General features: G+C 36.2%; 1 protein-coding gene across 1 annotated transcript in view; it reads left to right on the plus strand.

Moving 5' to 3' along the window:
* The window catches only part of NAV3 (neuron navigator 3), a 366,296-nt gene that overhangs the window by 323,504 nt on the left and 27,767 nt on the right, over positions 1-15,025 (plus strand). The window contains exons 24-30 of the mRNA XM_039235544.1: positions 1,402-1,523; positions 3,226-3,398; positions 4,986-5,139; positions 6,569-6,743; positions 11,599-11,696; positions 14,189-14,284; positions 14,554-14,722. Of these exons, the coding sequence (XP_039091475.1) occupies positions 1,402-1,523; positions 3,226-3,398; positions 4,986-5,139; positions 6,569-6,743; positions 11,599-11,696; positions 14,189-14,284; positions 14,554-14,722 (987 nt within the window). The remainder of the gene's footprint in view (positions 1-1,401; positions 1,524-3,225; positions 3,399-4,985; positions 5,140-6,568; positions 6,744-11,598; positions 11,697-14,188; positions 14,285-14,553; positions 14,723-15,025) is intronic.

Raw genomic sequence — 15,025 nt, forward strand, 5'->3', positions numbered from 1 at the left:
CACACATATGCTCACTGATTATGTGTTTTAAGAGGAACCAGTTATAGTTTCATTGTCACAGGGCATTGTACTGTTAAATAAATCTGTCAGCTGGAAAGCTTTGATTTTATACTATTGTTTCTGCGGAAACTTTTTGAAAGCTATATATAATTTCTGACATAAGTTCTACTGAGATGTTTTGCTTGGCTCATCTGCGTTGATGCCAATTAAATATAATAATAGATTTGGCCTTAAAGTAGACTGGACCTTAAAAATAATTTTTATGAATTCTTAGTGTCTTCACTAACACTTAATATCAGTTCACTGTAAGTAGTAAGTAAAACTACTTATTTTACTGTAAGAAAAATTTCAATTTCAACAACTATAAGTAAATCTTATAAGCTGATTTTATGGAGTAAGTGGGTATCATCAAAATGTGATTAAATATCACATTTTTTTTTCAAATTATCTTGTGTGACTAGAGAAGCACTACCTGCTGTTTAGAAGTATGCAAGCCCGCATCACAGGGTAGCACAACACACATTAGAATCTCTCCAGGTCTCAGGTTGGCTCTACTGTGTTTCAGCTCTGTGACTCTGGTAAAATGACTTTTAGTAATTAAACTCATTTCAACACTTTGCTTTATGAATAAAATTAGAAGATCTCAGGGCAGAGTCAACACAGAGTAAAAGCTTTATTATTACCTGTTGTTATGATTATTGTTGTCATTACTGTTCCAAGTCATAGGCAGGGATTATGATGGAAGAATTGCACTGTCTTAAATATGTATTCTGTTTAGTTTACACGTGCTGTCTGCCCAGACTCTCTCTTGAGTGTCTCTCCCCCCCCCGCCCCCACTGGCTCTTTGGCCTTTGTCAGGTTACTTCTTTGCACTCAATTTTCTCATCTGTGAATTGAAGTGTTGAAATGATATCCAAGGTTTGTTTTGGCTCCATCATGGTATGATTCTATGAAATGGAAAATTAATATACTTGGCTTCAGTAGCTTTATCCAAAGCACTAATATTAAAAAGACACAATTAATTCTCATGTGATGACGAGTTTCCATTTACTCCATGGGAGTAATCATTTGGAGTAAATCACTTGAAAGATCTGTTTGATCCAGGTATTCAGTAGAAATCAGTACCATAACATTTCATTTTTGGGTAAAACTCAGAACTCATTAAACCACCAGTGCTACAGACTTATATGAGATATTCAGTGAATCTTAATGCAGATAACCCAGTTAATTAAAGCAAATAAGGTTGTACTTTAGTACACTTATAAAACCAAAACTGCACTGAACTGATTTGTACAAAGCCATGTTGACTTTTATTAGCAGACTTCCTCTCAGGAAGCCTGAAATCCTGATTTGTTCACAGTGAAAGTCTGTGAGCTAATGTGATACTCTATGTATTGCTAGATCTCCGCATCAGAAGACAGCATTCCTCTGAAAGTGTTTCTAGTATCAACAGCGCCACAAGCCATTCCAGCATCGGGAGTGGTAATGATGCTGACTCCAAGAAAAAGAAAAAGAAAAACTGGGTAAGCCAGGGTCATCTCATCTCATTCAGAAGTTTATTATTGCACAATGAGTCAGTTTTTGTTTGTTTGTTTGTTTGTTTTCTTATGAGCTTTAGAAATCTGTAGCGGTTTACAAAGAATGTCATTCAAATGACTGGGCCCTACTCATCCCTGAAATTAGGGTGGCATGGTGATGAAGAGCATATGTTGTAGTCAGGACTAGACTTGGGTTTGAATCCCACCTCTGGCACTTATTATTTGGACCACAGGCAGGCTACTTCACACTTTGAGGGGGCCTGCATTTTCTCATCTGTAAAAATAAGATAATACTGACTTTATAGAGTGTTGTAAAGAAAAATAAGATAAAATCTGTTCATAAATGACAGAGCAGGGATTTATCGTGCAGGTGAGAAAGAAGAAAAGATGGTCTTGGTGGTGGTGGTGGTGGTTGTGGTGGTGGTGAAGGTACTAATGGTAGGGATGGGGGAAGAGGAGAAGAAATAGATTATAAAAATAGGGACAGAAGAAACCTTGACAGTCTCTTCATCTCTCACTTCAACAGAGTAACTTTAGTGTAACTAAAGCTTCACCTCATAAGAAATCAACTACATTAGTGTCTGCCTTCTATTTTTTTACCAAGACAAGATAGCAGAAATAGAGAAATACTTCAACAGAGCAGCACGTTACATTTGCTAGAGATGTAATTTATGATAACATGAAGCAATTGCTAAAAACAAAGGTGAAGATGCCATCACAGCAAAATGTTTAAAAACCATGGCATAAAGGGTTTCTTTGAATACCATGAAACAAAAGTAAATTTTTAAAGAAGTACAGCTCTTGATGAAATCCAAAACGTAACAGTCAGAGGATTTTACTGGAGTGCCTACTATAAATAATGAAAGAAATATCTTTTTTGTTTTAAAAAAATGTTTATACAGGTAATATTTTAAAATACTGATCAGCCTTCCTTCCCTTGATTTGTAATTCCACACTCTTTCATGTTTCTGCAAGGTGAACTCTAGAGGAAGTGAGGTGAATATAAACCGTGGACAATTTGGCATGCATCTATAAAAAATACCCTACCTTGGCATGAATGCTATTCATTTTGGCAGTAGGCTTTTATACCTTTTAAAAACAGATTACCTTGTATGTCTTTTCTTTGTGTCTTTTCATTTTAATCGCAAATTTTCAAGAGAAGAGGTAAAATGACTTTTTTGAATAGAGCTGTAGGGGATACCAATTCTGGTTTTCAATAGTATGGGAATTGAAAAATTTGAATAGAAAATCACAATTAATGAAGTGTTAGGTGAATTTGATTTCATTTTGCTTTTTAAGTTTATACTGTCAGCAGGACATGACTTGATTGTAGCGCTAAAGTGGCCATTTAAAACAAATTGCCTTGAAGAGAGGAGCATTGGGAGTGGAGATCCCTTCAAGGTACTTAGTTTTAAATGAGTGCTCTGACAGCCATGCCCTTGACCCTTGCACTATTTTAAAAGCCTTCCGCGTTTGCGCTGCGCTGGATTAATATAAGAATAAAACAAACCACAAGACATGGTATCATTTTTTTTCTAGAGATACCGTGCTGCAGCTGTTAATCCTCTGCTTGTACATACTGACCCCAGGCAGTGGCTAGGATAGCACCTGCACACTAACTAACGCCCCAAAGCAAAATTCGTCAAGTGCAAATAGACAGGAAAGGTAATCTCTGTCCTCTTTGCAGCTGCGAAGCTCATTCAAACAAGCCTTTGGGAAGAAAAAGTCCACCAAGCCTCCTTCCTCACATTCGGACATTGAAGAGCTTACCGACTCATCCCTTCCAGCATCCCCTAAATTGCCCCATAATGCGGGCGACTGTGGGTCTGCATCCATGAAGCCCTCGCAGTCCGCCTCAGCGTAAGTCACTCCGTCAGCAAGATGCTGAAGTCTTTTTCGAAAGCATCTTCAGGCCAAGCCCATGTTTGTGTTCTAAATGCAGTCCGGTTGTACTTTCACAGCGGCAACACCATCTGTGCCGATCGTTTTCATATCTTCCTTAGAACTATGGACAGCATTTGTTTCTTCTTCGTTTTCCACATATTAGAACTGGCGTGTTTTTTAAGTTCATTCTCTACTTTTCTGAGTCATTATTCTCACTCCGTTTCACTTGCGTTTGTCCATGTATCTGTCTAACTGTGCATTCGATGCAGGTCACCCCTTGTCTGGCCACCAAAGAAACGGCAAAATGGCCCTGTGATCTACAAGCATAGATCCCGGTAAAATGGCGTGTGATGCATGAAAATTGCAGAGACCCAGGTTCTAACCTAAGCAGCATCTGCTTTTGCTCTTTCTAAAATCACTCGCATGCATTTCAAAGATAAAAACCTCTGTCTGTCTCTTTTTGAAGTCAAAATTGTTTTCCTAAAACCAAGCTGTAATCCATTTGTCTTTAATTCCATGAGAATCTAGCATAGCATTTTTAGTTGCTCACTATTTGATGTTACAAGAATGAATGAAACCTTTAGGATGTAGAATGTGTACTCGGATGTGGCGATTCCCTCTTGTAGATACTGTTTAAATCAAATTTCCTTGACAATGACTAGCAGAGAACTGTCACATAGGACAGCGCCACTAGTAGGACCATTTAAGACATTTGTATGTCCTAGATAATTTCATCACTTGTGTAGGAAGGAGGAACATAACACTGCCATTTTGTAAGCAACAAACAAAGCAAAAATATAGTCCTCATATTTTAAATGGAAGAGGTATCCATTAATACAAGTTTTTTCGCCCTATTTCCTGCAAAACTGCCCACAAAACAACAATAACAATAAAATAGTAAGGAAATAATGTATATGACTTTCAAGCAGCGCTTGCCTAGCCTGCCTGCATGGGTTGAAACCTGTGATTTAGCTTCATTAGTTCGATCTCCTAAATCAGCTGAGCCTACCAGGAAGGTTGCAGAACCCTCATCCATGAGTTAAATATCCAAAACTAATCTCTCTGATTTATTTTCTACAATATTTATATTGGATTTTCATGGTAACTTGAAGAGAGTGTTGTGGCAAATAATGTTATTCTTTGGACAATTTTACAAAGAAAGAAAGAAATCAGTGTTTTAGGAACATCATAACTGCTTTTAAAAAAGGATGTTTCATAAGTTGAAAATAGAGACTTAAGTCCCTTGAACAATGAGAGAATGAGATAGTGTCATATGATGACTCTGCAGCCCTAGTTCGTGGGAGCAGTAATAATAGATTGTTTTTGAACTTCAGAAAATTGGAAGAAAGGATTAAAGGGAAAAGACAGCTACTGTTTTCAGTTTTGAACCTGTGAATGTATTGCCGTTTGTAAAACTCTTTCTCCTTCTCTTTAGGTGTTGCTGGCAGCGAATAACTTCTGTAGCTGCTGGATAATATTTCAGCTCAGCCTTAAAAGAAGCATTGCTTTTCCTAATCCTCTGGCTTTCCCTGACTACTGATTTGTGTTTGTTTCCTTCTTCAGGATCTGTGAATGCACAGAGGCTGAAGCAGAGATAATTCTGCAGCTGAAGAGCGAGCTCAGAGAAAAGGAATTAAAATTAACAGATATCCGACTGGAGGCCCTCAGCTCTGCTCATCACCTTGACCAGATCCGGGAAGCCATGAACCGGATGCAGGTCAGTGCTGAAGCACCTTCAAGGAACAAAGAGGAGAGATTTAAAATATTGTTTATTTTCCACCCTTGGTTGTTATAAAAACAAATCTCACTTTTAAACCCACTGTGGAAACACACACTGTTCATTAAGTCTTTGCACCTCATTTCTTAATACTGAATGGAGCATTCTGTCAAATCCGAGGCTGGAATGAGGAGTACAGACTTCCCAGTTGCACTCAAGGGCCATTCAGGACACTTGTACCAGTGATTGGATTCTCTTGAGAGCCGAGTTTTTAAAGGAACTACTGCAACCCTTCTGTCTACACTTTTCCATGATGTGCCTTTGTGTTGGCTTTTTTTTCCATTCTTTTGACATCTGACTTCCAATTACTTTTGCCTATTTTCTAGTGGGAAAAAAAACATAATGAGGAAACTACAGAAATTTAACACAAGCCTTCTAAATATGAAAGTAACAGTGATAGGGAAGGCCATCTGTAAAAGTAAAGCTTTTGTATTTTGGGGAAGCATCGGAAGGCTAATTTCAGAGCCAGGCTGTGCTCAGAATGTTTTCATTTTATTATTGTAAACCGGTAATCACTCGGTACCACAGTTGACTGAAATAAGCAAAGCTCATTGCTGAGCAGACTTATCTGCGACCGTATGTATTCATCAGAAGGTTTTTGTTGTTTTTATGAGCTTAGTGCTCCATTTTGAAGGAACAAAAACTCAGATGTTGGCTGGAATTCTGCAGTGATGTCAAATCACCTTATTGATACCGTTTCTGTTTTCCTCTGGTTGTTCAGACTCTCCCTGAGTTCAGACTAATACAAATGGCATTATTTACCTGTGAGATTTTTTTTATTTTTTTTTAATGTTTTATTTATTTCTGAGAGAGAGAGAGAGAGAGAGACAGCGTGATCAGGCGAGGGTCAGAGAGAGAGGGAGACACAGAATCTGAAGCAGGCTCCGGGTTCTGAGCTGTCAGCACAGAGCCCCACGCGGGGCTCGAACCCATGAACCGTGAGATCATGACCTGAGCCGAAGTTGGACGCTTAACCGACTGAGCCACCCAGGCGCCCCCTGTGAGATTTAACAGTACATTTAAAATGAGAAATTTTACGAACTCAAATAAATGATTCTTAATTCAAATGGGACCAAATCCTGGAAGACTACTCAAATATATGATAGATTCAAAAACTACTTATATAAATTCTAAGGGTGAGTGTGTCTGTATTGGTGAATACATGAATCTATGCCTGTAAGAAACAGGATAGGTTAATGATTTTCCTTCTTTGGAAGGAAATCCTGTTTTCATAATTTATATTTGTTTATTTAATGTATCACCGCATGCTTTGTTTAATAAGCCAAATTATTAACTCTGATAAAATAGTTATTTTTTTCTCACTCAAACTGGCTGGATTTTTTTCTCATGTTTTCTATCTTCACAACAGAATGAAATTGAAATACTGAAGGCAGAAAATGACCGGTTGAAGGCAGAAACTGGTCACACAGCTAAGCCTGCTCGTCCACCGTCCGAGTCCTCAAGTAGCACATCCTCCTCATCTTCACGCCAGTCCTTAGGACTGTCTCTAAACAACTTGAATATCACAGAGTCTGTTACCTCAGGTAATTTTCTGCACCCACCTGCCTGAATGAAATTGTGCCTATGTTTTCATGAGGGGAGAGGGGGCTGGCGTTTGGAGAATCTTACCCACCACTGTTCTTAACCTCCCCCTCCTAAAAATGTTAGCAGTCTGAATTCTCAGAAATATTCCTATCCTTCTCTTTAAATGTATTGTAGTCTGTTACAATTTTCAAAGAATATTCTCTGTGAAAGAGTGAAAGACTTGAGACATAATGGTTTTCATATCATTTAAAAAAATTACTTGTGCTTGAGAAATTCTTACTTAGTGATTACAAACATAATAAAAAGATTATATTCTCAGTGGTGATCATTAGTATTTATGAATAGAATACTAATAATCCTATGCAATCGTATAATATTTTAAGTGTACAAAGCCCATTTATGAGTGTATCAGGACCTATTCCTAAATTTGACCAGATGATTGTGCATGGCATTACCCGGAGAGAACATAATACTAGTACATCACAGTTCTATTAAATTTTCAGCAAACAGAAAGCATTCACTGGATTCTGTTATTGTGTTCAGTGGTAATAAGGATGGAACAGGGGTATAGTTTTACTTCATCACTAATAGAATCATATGACAATGTTTTCTTCATATCTCATGAAATATCACTTGTAAAATATATGGCAGTGAATCATTTTATGTATATAAGATTTAGTTTAGGAAACATTTACATGAAAATCTGTGGTAATTGCAAAGCAGAGCCACCAGATGACGCTTGGAAACCAATGATATACATGTTCCTGGGTAACTTTGGATTCCATTATACAACTATATAGTTCTTCCTGGCTTGCCCCAAGTAAAGTATAGAAGAAAATGAAGAAGAGAAACAGAAATACAGCATGCTGATACTGATGAAACTTTGTAATAAATCACATCTCTTCTAAAAAGTCAGAATGTTAACAGTTCTGTTACATCTGCCATTCATAATGTAAAACGAATAGCTTAAATATATAACCTGCTTTCTTCTTAGAAGAGACAAGTGGCAACTAAAAGGCAAGTAGGAACCCCCTGAAATTCAGGGAAACACTGTATATAACATTTGGCAAGTATGGAAAGGGAAATGAATTCTGAAACTAAGCATCAAGTAAAACCGATATTAGTAGCCAAGAAGAAACAGAGAGATGTTATAACTAAATGAACTTAAATATCATTCAGCAGAATGAAACCATGGGACTATGATCATAACCTGAATGTGTAAATTGTCTGTAAGGTGTCATCATCCCCACTCTTCAAAAGATGCCAAAAAAGAAAAACACTAAAAACTTCAAATGTATAGATTCTGGGAGCCCTGAGGAAAATCCTCTATGTTGGTGAAGTGAAGTAGGGTCCACAGCCAAAGGCAGTCAGTATCTGTGTCCTCAGTGGACTCCTTAAGGAAACGAGCAAGATCTTGTACCTTACAGGCTAGCTTAATGGCAGGATTTCACTGTTACATGATATTATTTAGCTCACGGAAATATAATAAGGTTTAAAGGAGGCAGTTAGTACTAAAGATAGTTTAGAAACAGAAGCCATATAAAAATGAAACCAGGGCCGCTGGAGTGGCTCAGTTGGTTAAGCGTCTGACTTCGGCTCAGGTCGTGATCTCACGGTTCGTGGGTTCAAGCCCCACATCAGGTTCTGTGCTCACAGCTCAGAGCCTTGAGCCTGTTTTAGATTCTGTTTCTCCCTCTCTTTCTGCCACTCCCCTGCTCATGCTTTGTCTCTGTCTCAAAAATAAATAAACAACAAAAACAATTTTAAATGAAACTAAAAATTCATGTGTAGGAAAAACTAAAATCCATAAAGATAAATATAAAATATCATAAATCAAATTTATAATATCTATGATCATCAGACTGAAAATACTGATGTCTGTGATTCAGAATTTCAGACAAATGTTTTGAGGGGGTTTCAAAGAAGTACTTTTTAAATTATACATTTTATTATTTATTTTTAGTTCTATATTATTTTATTTCCTTAATCATTTTTCATTAGTGGTGATTGTATCTGAACTAACAAAATATTAAATCACGTGACTAAGATACTGTTTTCATTACCTTCACTCTCGTTTAGTGGATTCAGAATTAGAAATCAGCTGCGACTTTATGCTGTGGCTTTTTAACAAAGAAATAAATAAATAAACTTTCTAGGCTTCATGATTAATTTTTTTAAAAAGGAGAGAAGTAGGCATGAGAGTGGATAATTTACAAATGTACATTTCCTAAAACATAACTGCACATTCCATTCATCTAGTAGAGAGAGAAATTTGAAAAGCCTTCTTTTTTTGGTCATAATTTCATTGCATTGTAACCAAAATGGCAGATCTTTTTGTTCTTCTTTCAAAATATTGACAGAGAATCATAACTTATTTTCCTTTAAGGAAACTCCACGGAGAACCCTTACCTCAAATTTGCTGTTTTTCATTGTTTTCTTGGAGTTGTTCCTTCAGATGATCATCCTATCAATATGTTGAGGACAGGAGGAGACACAGAGTGAGTCATGATGTGTGCCTCCCACTGTCCAGAGAAGGGATTACAATAAACACCTGGACAGAAGGAATAGTGGTTAGAACAGCTGGTCTTATTAACCACTGAGGATAAAGTACTGTAAAGCACTATCTCTTATGGTCTCAGTAGCCCAATGAAGTAGGGGCTGTTTGAGCCCCATTTTACAGATGAGAAAACCAAGACTTAGGAAAGAGACTATACTAATTTGTTCAAGATCATGAACCTAGTAACAGGTAGAGTTCATATTTGAACCCAGGTCTGGATGAATCCAGCATCTGAACTTTTCACTCCCATACTCATTTTCCTTTAAATAGTCATGTATGAGAAGCCAAGGACAGTCATTCATTCATTTACCGGTAGATATGTACTTCACTGGGGTCAGGAAGAATTTCAGAGTTCTGGCAGTTTTTAAGAGTAAGCATAACATGAAATGAGAAGCATGTTGCAAGGCAAACTTGGGCAGAGAAGTAGATCAGAAGTCAGATTAAATGCCTTGTTGTGGAGTACTAGGCAACTCATGAATTGGTCCTTACCCACCTCTGCATCATTCCATACTAGTCCCCCTACCCCTTGACCTCCATCCTTCTACCACCCAGAGCATCTGTCTGACCCTTGAACACACATACCTCTTTCATCAATGCTTCTGCATTTGTTCTTGTTTCCTGGACCTCTTTTCCTCAGTCTTTACTTGCATGGCACTTCTCAGCCACCTGGTCTTATCTCCAAACCAGCACCACCTCATGGAAGCGTTCCAGAATGCCCTATCCGGGTAGAGCAGCCTCCCTTCAGTTACTCTATTTCACTGCCTCATGCCCTTTATTTCTGGCACTTAACACATTCCAAATGAGCAAGAAATTCATTTTCCTTCTCACCTGAATGGGTATTCATTCCCAATGCCCAGCACAGTTCCTGCTATCTTTTAGCCTTAATAAATATTTTTGAACATTTATGAACATTTAGGACTAATTGAGCAGAATACTAAAGAGATAGATAATTTGATCACAAGCTACCAGAAATTTATATGCATACAACTAATGCAAGCCACTCAAACTCCTAAGAAAAATATCAAGAAGATTAAATGACACTTAAGAAAGAGTTTTGTTTTTGACTGAGATAAGCAACAAAGTGAGAGATTATGAGGATGTTGATCTGGTAAAAATAATTAAATTTTGAGGAAGGAGATTGTATTTCATGTTTTTAAAATTTTAGCAAAAATTCATATTCCTCAAAATCTGTGAATATTTTATTGTTATGGTCTTAAGGCAATTTTTTTACTCTTTCCTATGTGAAATTGCATAATCTTATTTAGGATAATAGAACCATTCCATTTTCAGAAACTATTTGATTAAATCATTGTTTCTCTGATAGTACATTCACAGCCTCTCTCTATAAATTTAGTCACAGAAATTTACTCCCCTTGTCACCAGACACGTGTTCTTTAGCACGTAACTGAGTTCCTTTTGTCCACGAAGTGCTATTTTAATATTAAACATGGCTCTATAATAACATTATTGTCAAAGCCATATTAAATGTGGCTCTATAATAACATATATTTGGGGTAATTGATGTTAATAATTATCCAAATTGGACATTAATCTCATATGGTATATTTTGAAAATTAATCTTCAATTACATCTGAAGGCTGCTGCTTGAAGGTTAGCATGCTATATCGTGCTTCTGTAAGTCTTAGCTGATTACTAGAATTACTGTTTTCATTTTAAAACTATAAGCATAAAGGGTACAGGAGAGTGATAATTAATATACTTCCATAGGGAAGTATAATGTTATGGTTGAAATTCAGTAATAGTACCTAATAATTATAAGGTGAGCAGTAATATAGCTGAATATATGCCAAATGCTTGACAATAATTTCACTTGACACCCAATCTCAGCACCTTAGCTTTCATAAATTACATTGGTACTGAGCTTGGATATTTTAGGCTGGAAAGAAATCAAGTGGCTTTTCAGTGTGTCACAGTTACAATGGTAACTGAATGTTACCCAGGTATTACTCAGATGTGTGTGCAATAGGAAAAGAAACCCCTTATTTCTTCATCTGAAGGCAATGGCCCAGTACAAGGTGAAGATCTTTGGAAGCAGAAATAAATTCTTGGGCTGAACCTTCAGTCCAACCACAGTAATCCATCTTCTTGAAAGTTGAGATTTTTCAAACCAGGTATGCTAGAATGGGAAGCAAAAAGTCCAAATATTCCCACTGGAAGATATAAAAACTGTGAGGGAGAAAAAGTATGATAGTAAACAATTACAAGCTAATGTGACTCTATTGTGTGTGTGTGTGTGTGTGTGTGTGTGTGTGTGTGTGTGTTTGAAAATTTGGTAGATATTTTGCTCAATGATGCTGGTGATACAACCGGACACAAAGATGGTCGCAGTGTGAAAATCATAGTCTCCATAAGCAAGGGCTACGGCCGAGCAAAGGTATGTTTTTAATATTAAATTATAAATATTACTAAAGGATGAGCATGACCAGGAAACAAATGAATTTTATATTTGAATATTTATCCCTGGTAAATATACTATCTGCAGTGTGTGTCTTGGCATTCGCTTAATATGTCATAAAAGCATGAAAGTTAGGGATTCAAAAGAAATGACATCATCATATAGGTAGAAATATGTCTCAATATCTCATATTCATTCACTGAAGACAATAGTAATTGTCAACCACTCTCATTTCTATAACCTCAAAAAAGAATCATTGCTTTCTTTGACATAAGCATCTTGTCTAACATTCTTTTGGTGTCACCTATGAAATACAGGTGATATTTATGATGTGTAGTAATACATTACCAGAGTTATCAATATAGTCTTTGTACAAAGAAGAGACTATATGCTATATGAATATCCTAGACACTGGAAAGATACGTTTGCTGAACTTAGTATGACAAATCCCATTGATGCTATGTGTGTGTATCATTTATAAGCAGTCTTAGAAGTTAAGGCAAATATTTTAATTTTTCTGGAATTAATAATGGCCATCAGATTAACAATGTCATTGTGACTCAAGTCTTTTTTGAAAATTAAAAATATTATTTCAGGCTGAGTTTGTAGCTGAGTGGCCAAGAATACAAATTTGCAAGCATACAAATTTTTTCCCATCAAACAGAGAAACAAAAAATCCTTTGGAATTTTAAAATAGTTGAAGTATTGAAGTTTGAAAAGTAAGATAGCACTTGTGAATTTTTACACTGAACAAATATTCCAAGAATTCCAATGCCATGAACTTTCTGCTAGAGCTGTAGATTTTGGCTTGATTTTCCCAAATGGATCTTCATGTGAAAGATTCTAATAGTCTCAGGGAAGCTTAGGCTATCTCTAATTTAAAAGCAGCTACTTACAAAGCATTGTATGAACATTTATTTTGACTGTGTTATACTAATACTAGAAAACAAGTTTGCTATTTTAAAATAATTCTAAAAGAGAATGGTTTTGAATATTGAACGGAGTTCTTGGGCTGCCATAACAAAATACCATAGACTGGGTGTCTCACATATCAAAAATTTATTTTCTCACCATTGTGAAGTCCAAGATCAGAGTGCCAGCTGATATGGTTCCTAGTGAGGACACTTTCGTTGCGTTGCAGATAGCCATCTCTCAACATATCTTTTCCTCGGTGTGTGTACTTGGAGAGAGAGAAAGATGGGTATCTCCCTCTCCTCCCCTACTTATAAGGTCACTAATGCGATCATGAGAGCCCCATTCTACTTACTTAACTTGATTACCTCCTAAAGGCTCCATTTCCAAATATCATCACACTGAGGATTGTGGCTTTAACATATGGATTTGGGGGAGACACAAACATTCAGTCCGTAAGAGTAGTAAAAAAAAATCATGATGATTTGCTGTGAATTTCTCAGCCTTTTCTGAAAAAGGTATTGACTTCTAACTTGGATTATATCTAAATAATGGTAATCATCATTTACCCTTATAGAGGTAAATGTTACAAATGAGGAAATCAAGGCTTCTTGATGAGATGGCTAAGTGACTTACCTAAAGTGAGGTGACAGATATTGTATGTTGTAGAATCCTTATCTTCTAATATATGATCCAGTTGTTATTCTGCCACCTCTTGAAGATAATGCAGTTGGTGACTAGAACCAAGATTGTAACATAGCAACTAGCTAATTATATCTACTGGAGTCAAGATCACTATTTTACATAACCGTTTCTAGTCATCATAAGACAGGCTCCACTCAGACTATAAATCTTGAATTGTTTATTTGTCCAATATATGTAAAAAGTCCTCAAAATCCCATCCTACAAAAAAAGATAATAAATTTGGGGCCATTATTTGCTTGATAAAATGAGTCCTCTAGGATTCCCTAACATTTCTTTTTGTGAATTTTCTGATAAATTCAAAATGGAAACCATTTTGTAAAGATGTGAATGCCATGCTACTGTGGATAACTTATTTCTAAAAGCTGGATTCGATTTTAGATATGATCTGAATTAAAATGAAAAAAAAAAAAAACCTGAATCTTAGATTTAACAAAGGTCAGATCACAACATTATTAAGATGGAGTTGTAGGGCTTGTATGAAATAGTTCTCTTGCATCTCTATCACCATTTCCCTTCTACCAAGCTGCATCTCTTCAAGAATGCACCCACTGCATTAAAGCAAAAGACTATTTCCCTATTACCAAACAGGTCATGAATCAGTTTTCCATACCTTACCACTTCATCTAATCTCTTTCTTGTTTTTGTTACTACTGATGTTACTTTGTCTATTTATTTGTTTAGTTAGTTTGTTGGGGTATGTTTTATTTTATACATACACCATGCATGTCTGTTACAATAAAACCTATAGGTTTAATAAACATTTTGTCTTATTAGTATATTAATATGTTTTAGTAGGAAATGTAGTAATAAGACATATACTTGGGTTTTATTGTGTTTTATTTGTTCTTATTTAGGATCAGAAATCTCAGGCCTATTTGATAGGTTCCATTGGTGTTAGTGGAAAAACCAAGTGGGATGTCTTAGATGGTGTAATTAGACGTCTCTTTAAGGTAAGTTGTGCAAAATTGCCTGATATTAACTTTCACATGTTTTATTTTACATGGTTTCCTTAGCTTTAATAATGTAGACTTTGCTTTTCCCACCTCCATTTCAGATAGTAAGGAAAGCTTTCTCTCTTTGTGCTGTGTGATATTAATAATTCTTTTATTGCCCATTCCAAAAATCTTGACAGCTAGCTTCATATCCCCATGAGTTTTGTATTTGTTGTAGATGAGCTGAGTCTCTGTTTTGACTTCCTTTTTTGTGTGTATCATTTTAGGAATATGTGTTCCGAATTGATACATCCACTAGCCTTGGTCTGAGCTCTGACTGCATTGCTAGCTACTGTATAGGAGATTTAATTAGATCCCATAGCCTAGAAGTGCCTGAACTGCTGCCTTGTGGGTACCTGGTTGGAGATAATAACATCATTACTGTGAACCTGAAAGGTAAAAAGAAAAGTGAAAAAGAAAAAAACAACTGTACCTTTTTAACCAACATTTGTTTTTTTCTCTTTTTCTTTCTTTCCTTGATTCCTTCTTCTTTTTCCTTTTTTCTTCCTTTCTCTGTTTGCAGTTTCATGTCAAATTTTCATCACTTAAAAGCTATGTTAACCACGTTGATGGTTTTAGTATGAAATGAGACATTTATTCTTAAAACACTAAAATCTTACTAAAAACACCAAAATTCAAGTAAATGAAATTATTTGAGTTCTGGGATATGAAATTTTGAAGATCCTCTAAGACTCAAAA

Source organism: Hyaena hyaena, unplaced genomic scaffold (assembly GCF_003009895.1).
Source record: "Hyaena hyaena isolate Hyena2069 unplaced genomic scaffold, ASM300989v1 scaffold_99, whole genome shotgun sequence".
Taxonomy (NCBI): domain Eukaryota; kingdom Metazoa; phylum Chordata; class Mammalia; order Carnivora; family Hyaenidae; genus Hyaena; species Hyaena hyaena.